Below are 19,907 nucleotides of genomic sequence, written 5' to 3'. Positions count from 1 at the left end.
GTTTGTCCAATCCTACAGAATATACAACACCAACAGTAAACCCTAATGTAAACTGGACTTGGGGTGATTATTATGTGTCAATGTAGATTCATCAATTGTCACAAATGTACCCTCTGGTGAGGAAAGTTGATAATAAGGGAGGCTATGAAGCTGTGGGGGTAGGGAAATATGCGAACTCTACCTTCCTTTTGATTTTGCTGTGAATCTAAAGCTGCTCTAAAAACAAAGTCTATTGAAAATAAAATTTTTAAGAGTGAAAAAAACAGTCTACATGGGACACAGGAGGCGTAGTGCAGTACCTCATAAATAACAGTAAGGGTCACCTCTCTGAGAAGGTGTAAACCAATATTCTAAGTAAAGTAAATGGCTTTTTAAAAAGCCTCAGCCACATTGCCAGGATGATTTGGCAAATCCTAGGGAAGAAATTGAGGGCAGCTCCATTCTGGATATACTGGTCAGATAACTCCTGGTGTGCTTTCTCCCTGGCAATAGAGGACAGACTTGTTAGTTTTTCTGTGTGCCAGGAATAAAATCACAGGATGTTACAGTGGGAAAAGGATTTTGGTGGCTATTTAGTTCAATCACATCTTATTACCAGTGAGTATGTTGAAGCCAAGAGAGAAGTGATTTGGCCCATGCCCCATAGTTAGTGTAGGGTCAGAGCACAAGAAGACTGCCTTACTCTGAGAGAGTGTCTGGGGAAGCAGAAATAGCTTAGAAGAGCTCGCTTTCCTGACTGCAGGAGAACTGATTGTGTAGCTGTGTCCCTCTTGACCTAGCCTTCAGAGCGGCCCCTGCAAACATGAAAGATGATTGGGAACCAGGTTTTGATACAGGCTCTGGCTCCATTTGCTTAACCATCCATTTCTTAGATCTATTGCAAAACACTGGGGAAGCCAAAAGAAGAAAGTATAGGGAAACATCAACTTGCTCTTTGACCCTGGGCAAGTTGCTGCCCTCACTGGGCCTCAGTTTCCCTAACTGAGAATAACAGGGTTTATCTAGACCCTTTAAGCCTAGGTTTGAGGATTCTTTAAGACCAGGGGTTGGCAAACTATAACTTGTGAGCCAATTCTGGCCAGTCCTCTGTTTTTGTAAATAAAGTTTTACTGATACACAATCAGGCACATTCATTTGTATATTGTCCATGGCTGCTTTGATGCTAATATGGCAGAGTGGAGTAGTTGTAAGAGAGACCTTATCATGGCCCACAAAACCTGAAATATTTATTAGTTTGCCTTCACTGATAAGGTTTACTGACCACTGCTCTAAACTTTGGTAAATGAGGCAAGTGCTTTCTGTTTCAGTAACTTGGGCTTGAGGTCAATCATCATCTCTTAGATAGTATCCCCAAACATCTGTCCTTTGGACCATGGCTCTGATCATGTCTAGGACTGTTTGAGTACTGCTGTTGTTTGGCTTTTTAATCTCTTAGGCTCAAATTCCATGAATTAACTCAAATTCTAAATTGTGATCAGCTACCTTTGTAATGTCATATTTTTCCATAACATTTGATGAGGAATCAGGGTAGAAGTGACTCTTTCCTTCAGTAGACCAGGGATCTAGACCAGTGGGGCTGGAGAATCAGTGCTTATTTGCACCTGACCTCAGAGAAGCTGAAACTATTTGCAAAAATCTACTAGGGAGAGGGAAGCTGGAAAAGTAGCTTTTATAAAGTCCAAGTTCATAAAAATATTCCACATCTAGCAAATAACTTGAGGAAAGGAGAATGGAACTGCAGGTAATCTTTTAGCATGTCTGCCATTACTATTAGCCTGTGCGACCCAGACTTTTTAATTCCAGGGGTTCATATCCAAGGACACCTTGGGTCTCTTTATATGCACTTCCCTACGCTGGTAGAACAAACTTACCTACCATCCTCCACAATACTGTGACTCCTCAGTGAGAAGCTTTGAGGGAATTGCTCTTACCTGAGATATTTGTGGAGGGAGTAGGTGTACTCGTTTTGGTGGTAGGAGTAGTAGTGTCTGTGGTAGAAGTAGGAGAGCTCGTGGTGGTGGTAGGAGTAGTAGTGTTTGTGGTAGAAGTAGGAGAGCTCGTGGTGGTGGTAGGAGTAGTAGTGTTTGTGGTAGAAGTAGGAGAGCTCGTGGTGGTGGTAGGAGTAGTAGTGTTTGTGGTAGAAGTAGGAGAGCTCGTGGTGGTGGTAGGAGTAGTAGTGTTTGTGGTAGAAGTAGGAGAGCTCGTGGTGGTGGTAGGAGTAGTAGTGTTTGTGGTAGAAGTAGGAGAGCTCGTGGTGGTGGTAGGAGTAGTAGTGTTTGTGGTAGAAGTAGGAGAGCTCGTGGTGGTGGTAGGAGTAGTAGTGTTTGTGGTAGAAGTAGGAGAGCTCGTGGTGGTGGTAGGAGTAGTAGTGTTTGTGGTAGAAGTAGGAGAGCTCGTGGTGGTGGTAGGAGTAGTAGTGTTTGTGGTAGAAGTAGGAGAGCTCGTGGTGGTGGTAGGAGTAGTAGTGTTTGTGGTAGAAGTAGGAGAGCTCGTGGTGGTGGTAGGAGTAGTAGTGTTTGTGGTAGAAGTAGGATCGCTCGTGGTGGTGGTAGGAGTAGTAGTGTTTGTGGTAGAAGTAGGAGAGCTCGTGGTGGTGGTAGGAGTAGTAGTGTTTGTGGTAGAAGTAGGAGAGCTCGTGGTGGTGGTAGGAGTAGTAGTGTTTGTGGTAGAAGTAGGAGAGCTCGTGGTGGTGGTAGGAGTAGTAGTGTTTGTGGTAGAAGTAGGATCGCTCGTGGTGGTGGTAGGAGTAGTAGTGTTTGTGGTAGAAGTAGGATCGCTCGTGGTGGTGGTAGGAGTAGTAGTGTTTGTGGTAGAAGTAGGATCGCTCGCGGTGGTGGTAGCAGCTGTAGGAATACCTGTGGCAGAAGAGGCAGCTGAGGTTGAAACAGTTTGGTTCTTGGCCGGAGGAACAAAGATATTAAGTTTCAGAAGACATAACATTGAATATATAATGACAGTTGCTATTATTTAATACTAATTAGTACCCAATCCGTTTTTTTTCTGAAAAATAAATGTAGTGGATTACATTAAAAATGAAAATACATGACTACTTTTTTAAAAAAAAACCCACAATAAATAAAATTAAAAATTAAACAGACAAAACTGGAAAAATGTTACTAGGGAGTTCCCTGGTGGCCTAGAGGTTAGGATTCCAGGCTTTCACTGCCGTGGCCCAGGTTCCACTCCTGGTCAGGGAATTGAGATCCCGCAAGCCGCGAGACACGGCAAAAAAAAAAAAAAGTTACTGAAAAATATGATGGTATCTGGCCTGTTAGCTCAACTTGTAGAAAAATATGATGAAGAGTTAATATTATTTATTGTATTATTATTAATTATAACATATTAATATAATTTATAATGTGAAATATTAATTATATATTAATATCAACATGTCATATTATTACAAGATGTAATATCATTTATGCCTGTAGTTGCAGAACTGTCAATCTGAGTTTAATATTCCTCAGAGCAGTTCTCAGTGAGGGCAATTGAAAATGCCACCAGGTGGAGCTGTTTACTACCTCACATGGCCTCCTTTTGTCTTTTTACAGTTTATAGCAATTGCCCCAATTTTCCATTACATTGCTTATTAGCTGAGGGATGGTAGGGAAGGGGTTGTGTTTAAAGAATGATGAAATAAAAATACCTCATTAAGGTATTTAATGTATTAAACTTCTTCAAAATGTTTTCTAGTGATGTTTACCCATTCATAATGCTAGAGACATGAACTTTTTAAAGAATAAGATGAATATAGATGGTTTTTGCCCTAAGGGCTATGCTGATCATCAAAGCTGCCTTTTTTCAAATCTTAGGAACCCCTGGACACATGGGGTAGTGCACTCTTAGTGATCCTATAATCACTTTTCTAGAACGCTTAATTGTCTCTAAGAGCTCTGACAATGATAATCGGTTAAAAAAATTATTAAAAGGAAAAGTTTTAGTGAGGAAGCTATTCGTAAACCTTTGGATATAGAAAACTGCTGAAGATGTTACCTAATTCCCCCTTGGGTCTGGAAGCCCCTGGATGACAGAATCTGGCTCTTCACCTTGAACAGGGCTGGGCTTAACCAGTCATTCATAGGCAAATGCTCTCCCAGGAGCAAGAAAATAGTTCACCAGCTGGCCATCTCAACAGCTGCTACCCCGTTCCTCCTACTATTCTCACTTATCAAGGGCTTACTCTGTGCCCAGCAGGCCTGTGGAATAGATATGAGCATCCACATTTGACAGGAACGCCCACCAATACTCAGAGGGATTAAGGGATTTGCCCAGAGGTAAGCCTTGACTCCCATGAGTAAGGGGCAAAAAAGAACTCTTGATGCCACATTCAGGGATTAAACCAGGTCCCTGCTCTGCATTAGGACCCAAATGACATCTGGAGGTTAAAGAGAAGGAGATTCTAGGGCACTGAGCCCTTGGAACTACCAAGTTGTTCTTGTCTGGCCTCAGGATTCTCAGGGACAAATCTCTGGCTTGCTGAACCCCAAATCTTAGTCCAGAAGCCTCTTTTACTACTCTTCTACCTGCCTTCATCACAGACTGAAATGCCTTGTGTCTTTGAGCCCAGTTGGAGAGGAAACTTCATCCACAAAATAGTCCACCTAATGGGGCCGTGGGAATTAAGCTTAAGCCTGCTGATTCTATCCCAGAGACAACAAACATGATTAAAAGAATTTAAAATTTTTAAATGTTCCTTACCTGAGATTAGAGAAAGCAGGAGGGCAAGAAGACTGAGGTGAATGAAGGCTTTCATTTTAGATGTTCTTGCTAGGTAATCCAGGGAGAAAATGATTTCCCTCCAGCTATCTTTCTTTTTAACTCTCTCTCAGGTTCAAAGTCCAGTAATTAACTGACGTCAAACCAGACAAAGGCAATTACTAGTTAGGGTTTGGTCATATAGCGTAGGTCCCTTCCGAGCTTTTGAGATAGAAGAGGCGAACCAGGAGTTACGGATTATTTTTGTCTCATAGTCCAAAATAACTCAGGACAGTCCAAACATCCTTGGGAGATTGGGGGGCAGAGGGGGGGTGTCAGTTAATCTCTTTATATTCCAAACATCCCCAAGCTACCACCTTTTAGGAGGTCACCATTCCTTTAAACACCCAGTAATATAGTCTGTGCTCTTCTCACTCCACTGGAGTGCAGGAAATCCATAGTTTCCTCCAGCTATAGTTCTGAGAATCCCTGAGGAGTCCTCATGTGTTTCTCCAGACTGTTTGTTGCTGAGCTTTTATCACCTTTCGCTGTGGACCACCACTCTGGGCCTCTCTGACGGTCACTTCTAGCAACTTTGTATTCATGTCTCCAAGCTTCCCTGGCTCCCCAGATATCACTGTACCTGGACATGACCCCCCATTAATGTCCTCAAAAGCAGTGAATATCAAATTGTAACCTTTAACTTAACTTTACTGAGAGTTTGTGTGTGACAGATCAAGGAGGGGAAAATACAGTGCAGAAAGAGAATAGCTTAAAACAGATGACTTGATCTCTTGACTCGTGGTTGTTCATGGGCCAGGTCCCCCTTCGCAGGTCCTCTACTCACCTCTTATTCCTCAGCCCCTGACCTCTCACCACGTTTCCGGAACCAGCTTTATCACTTGGATGAAGCTCTTCTTAATCCAGTCCTCCCTCTTTAAAATCCAGGACCCCCACCCCCCTGCATTTGGCCCCAGGCAGAGGAATGAAGCCAATAACACCTCGTGAATATTAGCCAGAGTTTTCACTCTAACCTTAGTGAAAACAAAAATTTTTATATTACACAGCAGGCGAGTTCCCTGTTGTCCCAAAAATCTTCATTCAGGAATAGGATTTGGGATTTACTCTTCACAGCTGAGAGGCTCATTTAAATATTTTTCCCTGAGCAAAGACACCTCTTGGGCCCATACGTGGTACATTATTCTCAGCTTGAATGATTCCTGGCAGCAAGAGTTAAACAAAGCCCTTTTAAAATTCTTTTTGTCTTTTAAAACTCACTTTATTTAGGTAGGTATAATTTACTTCAATAAATCAATCCATTTGAAGTGTAAAACTCAATGAGCTTTGATAGATGTATATTCATGTCAAACCACCATTACAATCAAGATACAGAACATTTCTATCACACCCAAAAGTTTCCTCTTGCCCTTTTGCAGTCTATTCTTTCCTCCACCCCCAACCCCAGGCAACTGCCAACCTGCTTTCTGTCACTAGAGATTAGTTTGCTTTTTCTAGAATTGTATATAAACAGAGTCGTACAGTATGTGTTATTTTATGTCCAGCTTCTCTCCCTCAGCACGATGTTTTGTGAAATTCATCCGTATTACTGTGTGTCAGTTCTTCTTCCTTCCCTGCTTCCTTTCTTTATTTTTCCCTTCTTTTGCAACTTTATTGAGGTACAATTTATGTAAACTCACATATTTAAAGCGTTGACACGTACACACACCCATGAAACCATCACCATAATCAAGATATCAAATGTTCTCATAACTCCCCAAAGTTTTCTTGTGTTCATCCTTCCCCACACCTCCAGTCTAAGGTAACCACTGATTGCTTTCTGTCACTACAGATTAATTTGTATTTTCTAGAATTTGATACAAATGGAGTCATACAGATGCACTGCATTTGGGAGGGGGTTATTCTTTGGTCTGGCTTCTTTGACTCAGCACAATTATTTTGAGAGTCATCTATGTTATTGTATATATTAATAGTTTGTTTTTTCCTATTTCTGAAGAGTATTCCATTGTATAGATATGGTGAACATACTACAGTTTGTTTATCTAGTCATCTGTTGATGGACATTTGGGTTGTTTCAGGTTTTGACTATTACAAAGGTGCTATGAATATTCATGCACAGGTCTTTGTGTGGTCATATGCTTTCATTTCTCTTGGGTAAGTACTTAGGTGTGGAATGGCTGTAGCATATGACAGGTATATGTTTAACTTTTAACAAACTCTCAAACTGTTTTCCAAAGCTGTTCCATTTTACATTCCCATCAGCAACATATGAGTTCCAGTTGCTACCCATCCTTGCCAACACTTGGTTACTCTCAGTCTTTATAATATTAACCATTCTAAAGGGTATGTAGTGGTATCTCACTTTGGTTTTAATTTGCATCTCCTGATGACAAATGATATGGAGCACCTTATCATGTGCTTCTTAGCCACTCATATCGCTTCTTTTTAAAAATATTTGTTTCAAATCATTTGTCCATTTTTAGTGGAGTTGTCTCCTTATTTTTGAGTTGTCAAGTATTCTTTATATATGTATTGCAAATATGTTCTCCCTTTCTGCCATTTTTACATGGCATTTCAACCTAGTGCATTCACTTTATAAAAGCCTAACCAGGAATTTAGGAAAATTGAGAAAGTGGCCTGAGGTCACATAATTAGCTGCAGGGTCTCAAATCCTGTCTCACTGCTCTACCTTTTTCTGGTTTCAAGATATCAAGAGAGTAGTATCCACAGAGCACTACCGCCAGGGTCCGCTAATGCCACTCTATTACAACAGTGTCGATATCTACTGTGGTTTTCTACTCCACTTCTCTGCTGAGGACGCAAGGAAGTATGACCAGGAAGGGATGGAGGTCTGCTAGGCATCTGCTTTCCTGACTCTTCCCTGGCCTTACCTGGCAAAACGTGTGCAACAAGAAGGTCAGGTAGTCCTGAACGTATGAATCCACAGTCGTCTTTTCTTAGGCCTCCTTGAACCCAGGCCACACCAGACTGCAACACGCCAGGACTATAGAGACAAGTACATAGAGCTTCTCAGTTGTGGAAATGCTTCTTCCTCATTGCTGATGTTTCCTTCCCTGTGGAGCAGCTCAGTGAGCGCCACGCTCCTGGCCTCTCAGTGCCTTTACTGACTCTGCCCTAAGTGAGGTGTGCTGACTTATTTCAGAAGCATAAACTGGGAATACTCATCTCCAATCCTGCCTTACCCTTCTGGGAGAGAACCTGGGTATTCAGGACTGTTGTAGCTGGGAGGTAAGGATTCAGTATTAGAAAGCCCTAAATCACATTCTCCAAAATAAGCTCCTGTTGAAAGTGATATTTTGTCTCCATCTGCCATATTCTTTGTCTCAATTCTCACATGATTCAAAATGTGGGCAAGGAAAAGGGTGGTATTTATTAGCACCACACCAGCTATATTCTAGATACCTGTAAGTGGAAAACACAGACTCCATTTTCCCATAGAAACAACGGTCTGTTTAGGTGACTTTGTCACAGAATCATCTAAAAAGAGCTAAGTTTACCCACAATTACCTGGTCACCAGAGAACTACACTTCAGCAGGGACCTTATCAATGATCTACTGGCTATGGAGAGGGACAGGACGGGCCCATTAATTTAAATTATATCCGACTATCCAGACATAGGGTAAACAGAAGAGAGCTGTGTCAAAGCCATTTAGGATTGGAATTTGATTTGCCAAGAGCCCCTCTTCAGCTACTTTGATTCTGCAACATGGTGGTATCATCATAAGGCTCCAAGGCATTAGAAACCTAAAATCTCTATCGAGATTAAATAACTAGGCCCACAGAATTTTTTGTCTACAGAATCAAATGTTGCAAGAAATTTCAACTGCCCTTAACTGCTTCTCACTAATTCTAGTCCCTTGATACATAGTCTTCTCAGATTCACTAATACTGATTATCAGTATCATGCTTGGATAATAAATGAAGCTGATCAGTTATTTTCCTCTCTAATTCAGTAAACCATTCCCAGAGAAATGGCTTGTGGGAAAGCGATATTCCCAACTCAAGTGTTTAACTGGTGACACTTTGACAAAACCATTTCCAATCCTGGCATTCATATCTACTGAAATTAAGTTTTCACCTAATGGATACTTTACAGGAATAAAGTTCAGGTGGCTGTTCAATTGATATCAGATGTTTGAGGCACTTCTGTACATCTGTCAGGCACATCTATGAAGCAGTGAACAAGATGGTGGTGGTCTCTATTCTCCTGGACCTTACAGGGGCCAAGGGGTGGGTAGAAAACAAAATAATTTCAGAGCGTGATAAATGCTATGAAGAAAATAAAACATAACGGGATAGTGACCTGTGGGGTAGAAGGTACTTCTTTATTATATAAAGGATGGTAAGCAGAATCTTCTCATGGGAGCTGATGTCTGAACTCAGACCTGATATTAAGAAAGAGGCTACCATTCAAACATCGGAGAAGAACATTGACGGCAGAGGGAACAATGAGTACAACTTTGGTGTTTGAGGAGCACTGTCATTTTGGAGGAGATTGGAAGGAGGTAACGTCAGAGAAGCACACTGTGGCCTGATCCTGCAGGGAATGCGTATTTTATTCTACATGCAAAACCAGGAAGCTTTGGGGACATTTAAGCAGGAGAATGACAGGAGGGTTCTTCTTGGTGGTCTCGACTAAAAGAGACACCTGACTATCCAAGCCCAGTTCATTTCCTCGATGGCCTCAATATGTATGAAATGACTTTGTCTCTTTGTTGTTTTGGTTGTCTATTGCCCATGAGAGCCGTCTCATGCCACATCTCCCATGAGAGCTTCCCTGCCACGTTCACTCCTCTGTCCCCAGCACCCAGAACACCTGGCACATAGCAGGTGCTCAGGAAATGTTTATGGATTAAAGGAAAGAATGGACGAAGGTTCAGGGAGCAGGGAATGCAAGTAAATAAGATATCGTTCTGGGTCTTCAGACTCACCATGCATTTGGATAATTTCTTTTCCAGAAGTTGATTGTCATAATCAAATTATTCACAGAGAGAAAATAAAGTTAGTAAACAAATACGGGATAAAGTGGATAACTAATAAGAACCTGCTGTATAAAAAAATAAATAAAATAACATTCAAAAAAAAAGAAATATGGGGAAAATACTCAAATTTTCACTCATTTTAAAGACATGCTACTAACTAGAACAAAAAAGAAATGACATTTTACATCTGTTAAAAGTGTTCACACGGATAATGTTCAGTTCTGGTGAGGGTGCAGATAATTTAACATGCTTGCAAATGCTACACCACCCCCCTCCAAAAGGCAATTCAGCAACAAATATTAAGAGCCATAAAAATGTTCTTACCTTTTGACTGAGAAATTCACTTCTAAGACTGTATCCTAAGGAAATGTTTTCAGTTCAAGGGAAAAGTATATGTACAAATACATTTGCTGCACTATTATGTATATTATAAAAAGTTTAAGACAACTTTTAATATTCAAGAACAGAGCAATAAATGTGGTGACTATCCTTGATGAAACACATGACAGCATTGCACAAGGGAAGCCTAGATACAGCAATAAGGGAGAGTGCTTCTTCTACTGTGACAGTGTGTGAAAAAGGCAGGGTTCTCTCTCCTACACTGACAGTTGGTGGGAATGTAAATTGGTGCAGCCACTATGGAGAACAGTATGGAGGTTCCTTAAAACACCAGAAACAGAGTTGCCATATGATATAACAAATCCCACTCCTGGGCATATGTCTGGAGAAAACTCTAATTCGAAAATATAAATGCATCCCAATGTTCATAGCAGCACTAGTTACAGTAGCCAAGACATGGAAGCAACCTAAATGTGCATCAACAGATGAATGGATAAAGAAGAAGTGGTACATATCTACAATGGAATATTACTTAGCCATAAAAATGAATGAAATAATGTCATTTGCAGCAACTGGGATGGACCTAGAGATTATAATGCTAAGTGAAGTAAGTCAGACAGAGAAAGACAAATACCAGATGATATCATTTACATGTAGAATCTAAAATATGATACATATGACCTTATTTACAAAACAGAAACAGACTCACAGACATAGAGAACAAACTTATGGTTACCAAAGGGGAAAGGGGGAGGAGGAGGGATAAATTAGGAGTTTGGGATTAGCAGATACAAACTACTATATATAAAATAGATAAACAACAACGTCCTACTGCATAGCACAGGGAACTATAGTTAACATCCTGTGATAAAACATAATGGGAAAGAATAAATATGTATAACTGAATCACTTTGCTGTACACCAGAAATTAACACAACATTGTAAATCAACTACACTTCATATACTTCAATAAAAAATTTTTTTTAAAGGCAAGGTTTTCATTATATATCTAATTATGTGAAAAATATGCCTCTATAAAGATAGGCCCTAAAGAGAAACATGGACCAATTAACGTGATTGACTTGTTGGGAGGCAGTATCATGGTTGAGCTCTCTTCTTGAGATTTTCTCTTCTCACATACAGGTGATGTCAAGGGCTCAGAGGAAGGTTCCAATGCCAACACGTGGGCATTCCATCCCTGGAACTGCGTTTCAAACACCTCGGCCTTCAAAAGGACGAGGCACTGGCTTTTGGAGGTGTGGCTTGTAAAACTTCACAATCACTTATCTACTCACTTCACTGAGTTTAGTCAGTTCTCAATAAAAATTTTTTTTCTCATCATGGAGAGAGTCACATTTTGTGGACTCATTAATTCCATTTGAATATCGGTCTTCAGAAAATTCAGCTCTGGGAGAAGTCATATGGAGGGGCATTCCCAAGGATGTAGTGTGGCTTCTCATCTACTTCCTCCTCTGCTTGCCAATTTTGGGGAGGTTTTATGAAGGCCAGAAAGCTCTCTCCTGGCCACACACTGTAATTCAGCTTTCCTCCTAGAGGAAGTGGGTGGTTCTAGAAATTACAGCACTGCTCTCAGGGATGCCAGCCTTGGGCCTGGGCTTGTTGCTCTTTGAGAGGAAAATGGTCACAATGAACGGGAGTAGGTTTGCACCTGTTTGGAGTTGCAGTTGTTTCTGGTTTGCACCTGTCGGCCTCCCCCAGCCAGTTCTTCCTAAAGTGAGATGCGAGGCAATGAGGGCTGTGCCTTTTGGAGTATGTGCCCTGGACCAGCATGGCCTGAGCACTTTTTAGAAATGCACATTCCCTGGTGGCGCAGTGGTTAAGAATCTGCCTGCCAATGCAGGGGACACGGGTTTGAGCCCTGGTCCAGGAAGATCCCACATGCCGCGGAGCAACTAAGCCTGTGCGCCACAACTACTGAGCCTGCATGCTGCAGCTACTGAAGCCCGCGTGCCTAGAGCCCGTGCGCTGCAACAAGAGAAGCCACTGCAATGAGAAGTACGCACACCACAACAAAGAGAAGAGTAGCTCCCGCTTGCTGCAACTAGAGAAAGCTGGCGCACAGCAATGGAGACCCAACGCAGCAAGAAAAGAAAGAAAAGAAAGAAAGAGAGAAAGAAGAAAGAAAGAAAGAAAGAAAGAAAGAAGAAAGAAAGAAAGAAAGAAAGAAAGAAAAGAAAGAAAGAAAGAAAGAAAGAAAGAAAGAAAGAAGGAAAGAAAGAAAGAAAGAAAGAAAGAAAGAAAGAAAGAAAGAAAGGAAGGAAGGAAGGAAGGAAGGAAGGAAGGAAGGAAGGAAGGAAGGAAGGAAGGAAGGAAGGAAGGAAGGAAGGAAGGAAGGGAGGAGGGAGGGAGGGAGGGAGGGAGAAAGAAATGCACATTTCAAGCCCTAGCCCAGACTTACTGAATTGGTGATCTGTGTTTTAACAAGACTCCAGGAAAGCTGCTGCAGCTCAGGTGTGAGAGCCACTGTGCTCATGGCACACAGACAATTTTAAATGGTCCATGGACACAGCATTCGAGAATACTGGTTCACTTAGAAGGGGAAGTTAATTGCAATTTCAAATTTATTTCAGTCATTCTGATTGTAAAATCTCATTTACGGCTAATATATCTTTAACTGTTCTCTTTCTTGCGTTATTTCCCACTACAAGGAAGAGAACTGCTCAAAGAGCCTTTTGTAATCACAGATACCCACCTAGAATCCAATCACACTTCACTTTTATTGTATTTATTTTATGGTGACTTTCTATTCATGGAAAATGAAACTAGTGTTTTATTTGAGGTGATGATGTAAAGTTTATTTTAAAAGTCAATTCATTTAGGTCTTGAAAAAATGTCGATATCAAGAAAACAAATTATGGAAGAAAAGAGTAGAGACAATATATGGTTTGTCAAGAATCCTGTATGGAAAACACGATGTTAGGACACATCATTGGGTGGATGTTGAGGAGGAGGGCTTTTAAAAGCATGGGGGCGGGGGAAACAAACAGGTAAATAGAAATAAGTAAACAGAAATATGAAATATCAACAACATGACAAATGTCACATGAAAGTAGTAAAAGAGAAAATTGAACCAAGCCTGTGTTGGAGCTGAACTCTGAGTTATTTTCTGATAACTGAATTATTCTCAGATAAGCACCTGTTCCTGGGAAGTTGCCCCCCACCGCCAGCTTACTGTCAGTCTGTGGAGAGTGTAATGACATTTAACTTGACATTCAAGGCTCCAACTCGACCTGCAACTTTCCCAATGATCTTTAACCAGACATTCTTTTTGGTTGCTGTTGTTCTTCATTACCTATAAAATGTCTCTTCCAAGAAGGAATCTTTGATCTGGCTATCTCAGGAACTATTTTCTTTATGACAAATTTGAAATAAAACTTGGGCATGCATTCATAAGCAATCTCCTGAGAGGCTGCATAGCATCAGGAGTCAGTTAGATGCTCTGATTATGGGCCTATTTTACTGAGAAGATGAAAAGAATGACAATGCTTGCTGAAGACAATGGTGTGTGGGAAACAGCCCTCATACACAGCCTTTGGGGGAAGGGACATTTGGCGATATGCATCACAGGCCTCTAACAGTGGACCTACCACTCGACCCAGCAATTCCATTCTAGGAATTTATCCTAAGGAAACAGTCAGACCTGTGCTCAAAAACATCTATACAAGGATGTATTATTCTTCATAGGAAAAAAATTTAAACTATGAAAATGTCCAAAAGCTAGAGCTTGGTCAAGACAAATTTATTGAGTTCGTGAGAAGAATATTACATAGTCACTATGACAAAGGAAATTTTCAGCAATACTGTATTTACTAAGTATAAATAAATTACAAAACAATAGATACAGTGAGGTGTTACGCTTGGGTTCCACCAGCCAGTGTCAAGTCTAGGTTTTTTCCTTCACTCACTGAACACTTTAGCGCATCTACAACTGCCAGATGCTGTTCCAGGCTCTGCGGATAGAGCAATGACCTGAAATTAGCGTTTCTGCGATAACTGTGAAAGTGCTATGCAGGGCACACGCAGGGTGGGGTGGGAGCACGTAATGGGAAGACCTCACCTTGAAACCCTCTCTGCAAAGTGCACCTGATAAGCACAACACCCAGCAGAGGCCAGTGCACATAGGCAAGCAATAAACCGCCCCCGATTGGCAGGCTTCCTTTGGAGGCAAATATCCCAATCTCTGCTCCACTCTGGGTGGCAGCTGTCATACAGGGCAGGACCAGAAACCACCCTTCCCTCTGACCTCCTGCCATGAGGGGAGGTCTGCCTCCTCAGGGAGACTCTCCCTTCCTTTCTGGAAATTCTCTCCCACCGGCCCTGGTCCCTCTCCCCAGAAGACTCCTTGGTGTCTCTGGAAATCACAAGGATGGGGAGTGGGTGGTGGGAGGTAGGGTTGGGCAGTAGTGTCTACAGAACTTCTCTCTAGAAGTGATCTTGTCCTGGCTCCTGTTGAGTCAAGATGCCTTGTAATAATCTGCCCTGTAACTATTTGTAGTCCCTTGAAAAATATTTCCTCATCTCTCAATAATGCTTACTTAGAGGGTAGTATAAATGTGTGGGTTTGTGAATTGAAAACTAATTACCAATGGGGCACAATCTCTGGGAATCTTTTCTCCTCTGAGAAAAAGTTACGTTTTAGTGCAAATACCCTGACGCTCTTGCAGGGCTGGGCCCCCAGGGTGTTGTTCCCACACGGACCCAGTGTGGAGTGGTGGGAAGAGTAGTTTTCCCCAATACATCATCCCAGACAATTGAAAGTGAGCTGGATATCACTTTATCGTCACTAAGATGGCTATAAGCAAAAAGACAGATAATTGCAAGTGTTGGTGAGGATGTGGGGAATTGGAATCCTCATATACTTCTGGTAGGGATGCAAAATGGTACAGCCACTCTAGACAAAAGTCTGGTAATTCCTCAGAAAGTTAGAGTTCCCATTTCACCCAGCAATTCCACTTCCAGATATATTCCTAAGGGAAGTGAAAAAAAATGTCCACACAAAAATTTGTACATGAAAGTTCATTATTCACAATAGCCAAAAGATAGAAAGAACCCAATGTCTATCAACTGATGAATGGATTAACAGAATGTGGTATATTCATACAGTGGAACATTATTCCACCATAAAAAGGAATAAAGTACAATGTGGATAAAGCTTGAAAATAATAGGCTAAGTGAAACAAACCAGTCACAAAGACCATATATCGTATAATTCCATTTATATTAAATGTCCAGAATAGGCAAATCTGTAGAGACAGAAAGTAGATCAGTTGTTGCCTAGGGCTAGGGGGAAGCGGGAGGATTAGGGGATGATGGCTAAGAAGTATGGGCTTCTTTCTGGGATGATGGAAATATTCTAAAATTGGCTGTGATGATGCATTGAATTTAAATCAGTGAACTGTACGGTATGTGAATTATATCTCAATAAACCTGCCACCAAAAAGTAAAAAATTTAAAATGCAATCTGGGATGGATTAGATGGAAATCCCTCCAGCAATTTTAAAGAAGACTGTCTTGGGCTTCCCTGGTGGCGCAGTGGTTGAGAGTCTGCCTGCCGATGCAGGGGACATGGGTTCGAGCCCTGGTCTGGGAGGATCCCACATGCCGCGGAGCAACTAAGCCCGTGAGCCACAACTACTGAGCCTGCGCGTCTGGAGCCTGTGCTCCGCAACGAGAGGCCGCGACAGTGAGAGGCCCGCACACCGTGATGAAGAGTGGTCCCCGCTTGCCGCAACTAGAGAAAGCCCTCGCTCAGAAACGAAGACCCAACACAGCCAAAAATAAATAAATAAATAAATAAATTTATAAAAAAAAAAAAAAAGAGGACTGTCTTAAAGGAAATTTTTATTCACCAGAGGCCTCCCTCTGCCTACAGATAACCTTTTGTAATGACCACATCTCTGCATAGTTAAGAAGTTATAGAAATATAGTTATTAATAACAACTTACACTTAAAAAGCACCTACCATGTGCCACCATTCTACACTCTTCACTTCACACTTATTAACTCAAAATCATAAAGAAGATTTACTATTATAATACATATATTATAGCTAGGAATCTGAAGCACAGGTAGAACTGTGACTTAGCTCTGGGTCAGCAAACTTGTTCAATAAAAGGCTAGATAGGAAGATCTTCCTTCTCATTTTAAATTTTGACTGCAGGGGAAGTATAGAAAGTAGCTTGACATTACTTGTGAAGTATACAACATTATTAAATTGTTGTTAAAATAACTTAACCATAGTATAAAATTTGCATGTAGTGCTGTTTTACCTTGTAATTGTAAGTTGAATTCATTAAGAAGCATTACCAAGTCTTTAGCAAAAGATACCTTCAAAAGCCATTCTTGTTTGTTGACAGTATTTGAGAGTAGTTCTTCTCACTCAGAAAGATTTTCATCTTAGCCCTGTGCTTAAAAACTTGCAATAAAACTTTACTACTGCTCGGCCATGAAACCGCTTTATAGTAGGATAAGTCAGGATGTTAGCTTCTGTATTAGACAAAGATTCACAGAACCAGCGATGGTTAAGTCCACTGACAGTGAATGACGTTCATCGTTAACAGTACCGGCTCTATACCACAGGGTATATTCAAATATTCTCCACAAAATTCTCACTCATAAATAATATAATGAATAACCATAGGCTTTAAATGTCTAACATTTTCACGAGCTTTGTAAATGAATCCAACTATAGCTTTTTCTGCTCCACACATATTTCTACCACCTTCAGTTGTAACATATCTTAGCAGATTCTACTTCAATTTATACTGAAAATAGTGTTCTCACAATTTCTTTGAAAATATTTTTTTACCAAATAGCTTTATAGAGATTTAATTTATATATCATATATTTACCCATTTAAAGTGGATAATTTCATTTTGAAAATATTATTTCTTATAGTTGTTCCACAGAAGCTATTCATAGAGGCTAATTATTCATCACTTCAAACTTGTCACTGGCTCCTTGAATAAACCACAACTGAGTAGTACTGGTAACATCTATCACCTCATCAAGAGCCAAGGAAAACCACTCAAAATTATTTGCCTTGTTTATTAATTGACCATTGACACTGTTCCCAATGTTCTCAACTCTCTGAGCAACTATTCTTGCTGAAACAGTCTTAAATAAATTTCTTTCATCTGGACACATTTCTTTGGCTGCTGCAATCAAAAACAATTTAATTAACTCATCCCTAATTGGCTTTCCTCGCTTGGCTAACAAATGAGCCACTTGAAAACTTGCTTTGACTGCAGCCTCATTTTCATTATTTAATTTTATGGGGAAATTTTGCTGCAATGAGATAATTCATTTAAAATTTTCTATTTTTCCTGATGGCCGCTTTCCTGTGAGTTGGGAATACTGTGATACATCCTTAGTCGGGTAAAGTAACATAATCTATTAGTTTAGCCCACCAATAGTGTCGTTGCATAATAAATAATGCTTTGCCATCGAATTTGATGACAAAATAATCCATACTCCATACTACAAAATAATCCATACTGGGATTTAAAAGCATGGCACTTGAAGTCCACTTTTCTCTTCTTTTTTGACATGATGGGTATGCACTGGCCTGACTTCAGACTATACTACAAAGCTACAGTAATCAAGACAGTATGGTACTGGCACAAAAACAGAAACATAGATCAATGGAACAGGATAGAAAGCCCAGAGATAAACCCACGCACATATGGTCACCTTATCTTTGATAAAGGAGGCAAGCATATACAGTGGAGAAAAGACAGCCTCTTCAATAAGTGGAGCTGGGAAAACTGGACAGGTACATGTAAAAGTATGAAATTAGAACACTCCCTAACACTATACACAAAAATAAACTCAAAATGGATTAAAGACCTAAATGTAAGGCCAGACACTATCAAACTCTTAGAGGAAAACATAGGCAGAACACTCTATGACATAAATCACAGCAAGATCCTTTTTGACCCACCTCCTAGAGAAATGGAAATAAAAACACAAATAAACAAATGGGACCTAATGAAACTTAAAAGCTTTTGCACAGCAAAGGAAACCATAAACAAGACCAAAAGACAACCCTCAGAATGGGAGAAGATATTTGCAAATGAAGCAACTGACAAAGGATTAATCTCCAAAATTTACAAGCAGCTCATGCAGCTCAATAACAAAAAAAAAACAACCCAATCCAAAAATGGGCAGAAGACCTACACAGACATTTCTCCAAAGAAGATATACAGATTGCCAACAAACACATGAAAGAATGCTCAACATCATTAATCATTAGAGAAATGCAAATCAAAACTACAATGAGATATCATCTCACACCGGTCAGAACGGCCATCATCAAAAAATCTACAAACAATAAATGCTGGAGAGGGTGTGGAGAAAAGGGAACCCTCTTGCACTGTTGGTGGGAATGTAAATTGATACAGCCACTATGGAGAACAGTATGGAGGTTCCTTAAAAAACTAAAAATAGAACTACCATATGACCCAGCAATCCCACTACTGGACATATACCCTGAGAAAACCATAATTCAAAAAGAGTCATGGGGCTTCCCTGGTGGCGCAGTGGTTGAGAGTCTGCCTACCAATGCAGGGGACGCGGGTTCGAGCCCTGGTCTGGGAAGATCCCACATGCCGCGGAGCAAGTAGGCCCGTGAGCCACAACTACTGAGCCTGCGCGTCTGGAGCCTGTGCTCCGCGACAAGAGAGGCCGTGATAGTGAGAGGCCCGCGCACCGCGATGAAGAGTGGCCCCCACTTGCCGCAACTAGAGAAAGCCCTCGCACAGAAATGAAGACCCAACACAGCCATAAATAAATAAATAAATAAATATTAAACTTTAAAAAAAAAAAAAAGAGTCATGTACCAAAATATTCATTGCCGCTCTATTTACAATAGCCAGGACATAGAAGCAACCTAAGTGTCCATCATCGGATGAATGGATAAAGAAGATGTGGCACATATATACAATGGAATATTACTCAGCCATAAAACGAAACGAAATTGAGTTATTTGTAGTGAGGTGGATGGAGTTAGAGTCTGTCATACAGAGTGAAGTAAGTCAGAAAGAGAAAAACAAATACAGTATGCTAACACATATATACGGAATCTAAGGGGAAAAAAAAGGTCATGAAAAACCTAGTGGCAAGACGGGAATAAAGACACAGACCTACTAGAGAATGGACTTGAGGATATGGGGAGGGGGAAGGGTAAGATGTGACAAAGTGAGAGAGTGGCATGGACATATATACACTACCAAACGTAAAATAGATAGCTAGTGGGAAGCAACTGCATAGTACAGGGAGATCAGCTCTGTGACTTGTGACCACCTAGAGGGGTGGGATAGGGAGGGTGGGAGGGAGGGAGAAGCAAGAGGGAAGAGATATGGGAACATATGTATATGTATAACTGATTCACTTTGTTATAAAGCAGAAACTAACACACCATTGTAAAGCAATTATACTCCAATAAAGATGTTAAAAAAAAAGAAAAAAAGAAAATGTTGAAGCATTGGCATTTCCTCAGAGACAAGAGATGGGACATAAAATTCATTTCCTATTGCTAATACAAAGTCTGCTATTAGGTGTGGCCAAGGTGGTGGAGTAGGAAAACCCTGGGCTCACCTCCTCCCATGGACACACCAAAATTACAACTAGTTACAAAGCAACTATCGATGAGAACAACCTGAAGACCAGCAGAAATAATTTTCCACAACTAAAGATATAAAGAAGGAACCACAATGAGATGGGTAGGAGGGGCGGGGAGGCAATATACTCAAGACTCACACCCTAGAGAGACAACCCACAAACAGGAGGATAATCACAATTGCTGAGGTCCTTCCCAAGCAGCAAGGGGT

General features: G+C 40.8%; 1 protein-coding gene across 1 annotated transcript in view; it reads right to left on the bottom strand.

Moving 5' to 3' along the window:
- The window catches only part of MUC13 (mucin 13, cell surface associated), a gene marked incomplete at its 5' end in the record, with an annotated part of 40,851 nt that extends 35,505 nt beyond the window's left edge, over nucleotides 1-5,346 (bottom strand). Inside the window, 2 exons of the mRNA XM_082460979.1 lie at nucleotides 1,932-2,104; nucleotides 5,339-5,346. Coding sequence (XP_082317105.1) covers nucleotides 1,932-2,104; nucleotides 5,339-5,346 — 181 coding nt within the window. The remainder of the gene's footprint in view (nucleotides 1-1,931; nucleotides 2,105-5,338) is intronic.
- Between the last annotated feature and the right edge of the window lie 14,561 nt (nucleotides 5,347-19,907).

Source organism: Balaenoptera physalus (genome assembly GCF_965194825.1).
Source record: "Balaenoptera physalus genome assembly, chromosome: 4".
NCBI lineage: Eukaryota > Metazoa > Chordata > Mammalia > Artiodactyla > Balaenopteridae > Balaenoptera > Balaenoptera physalus.
The sequence above is the reverse complement of the archived record's forward strand: the minus strand, read 5'-3'. Positions and strand labels throughout refer to the sequence as shown.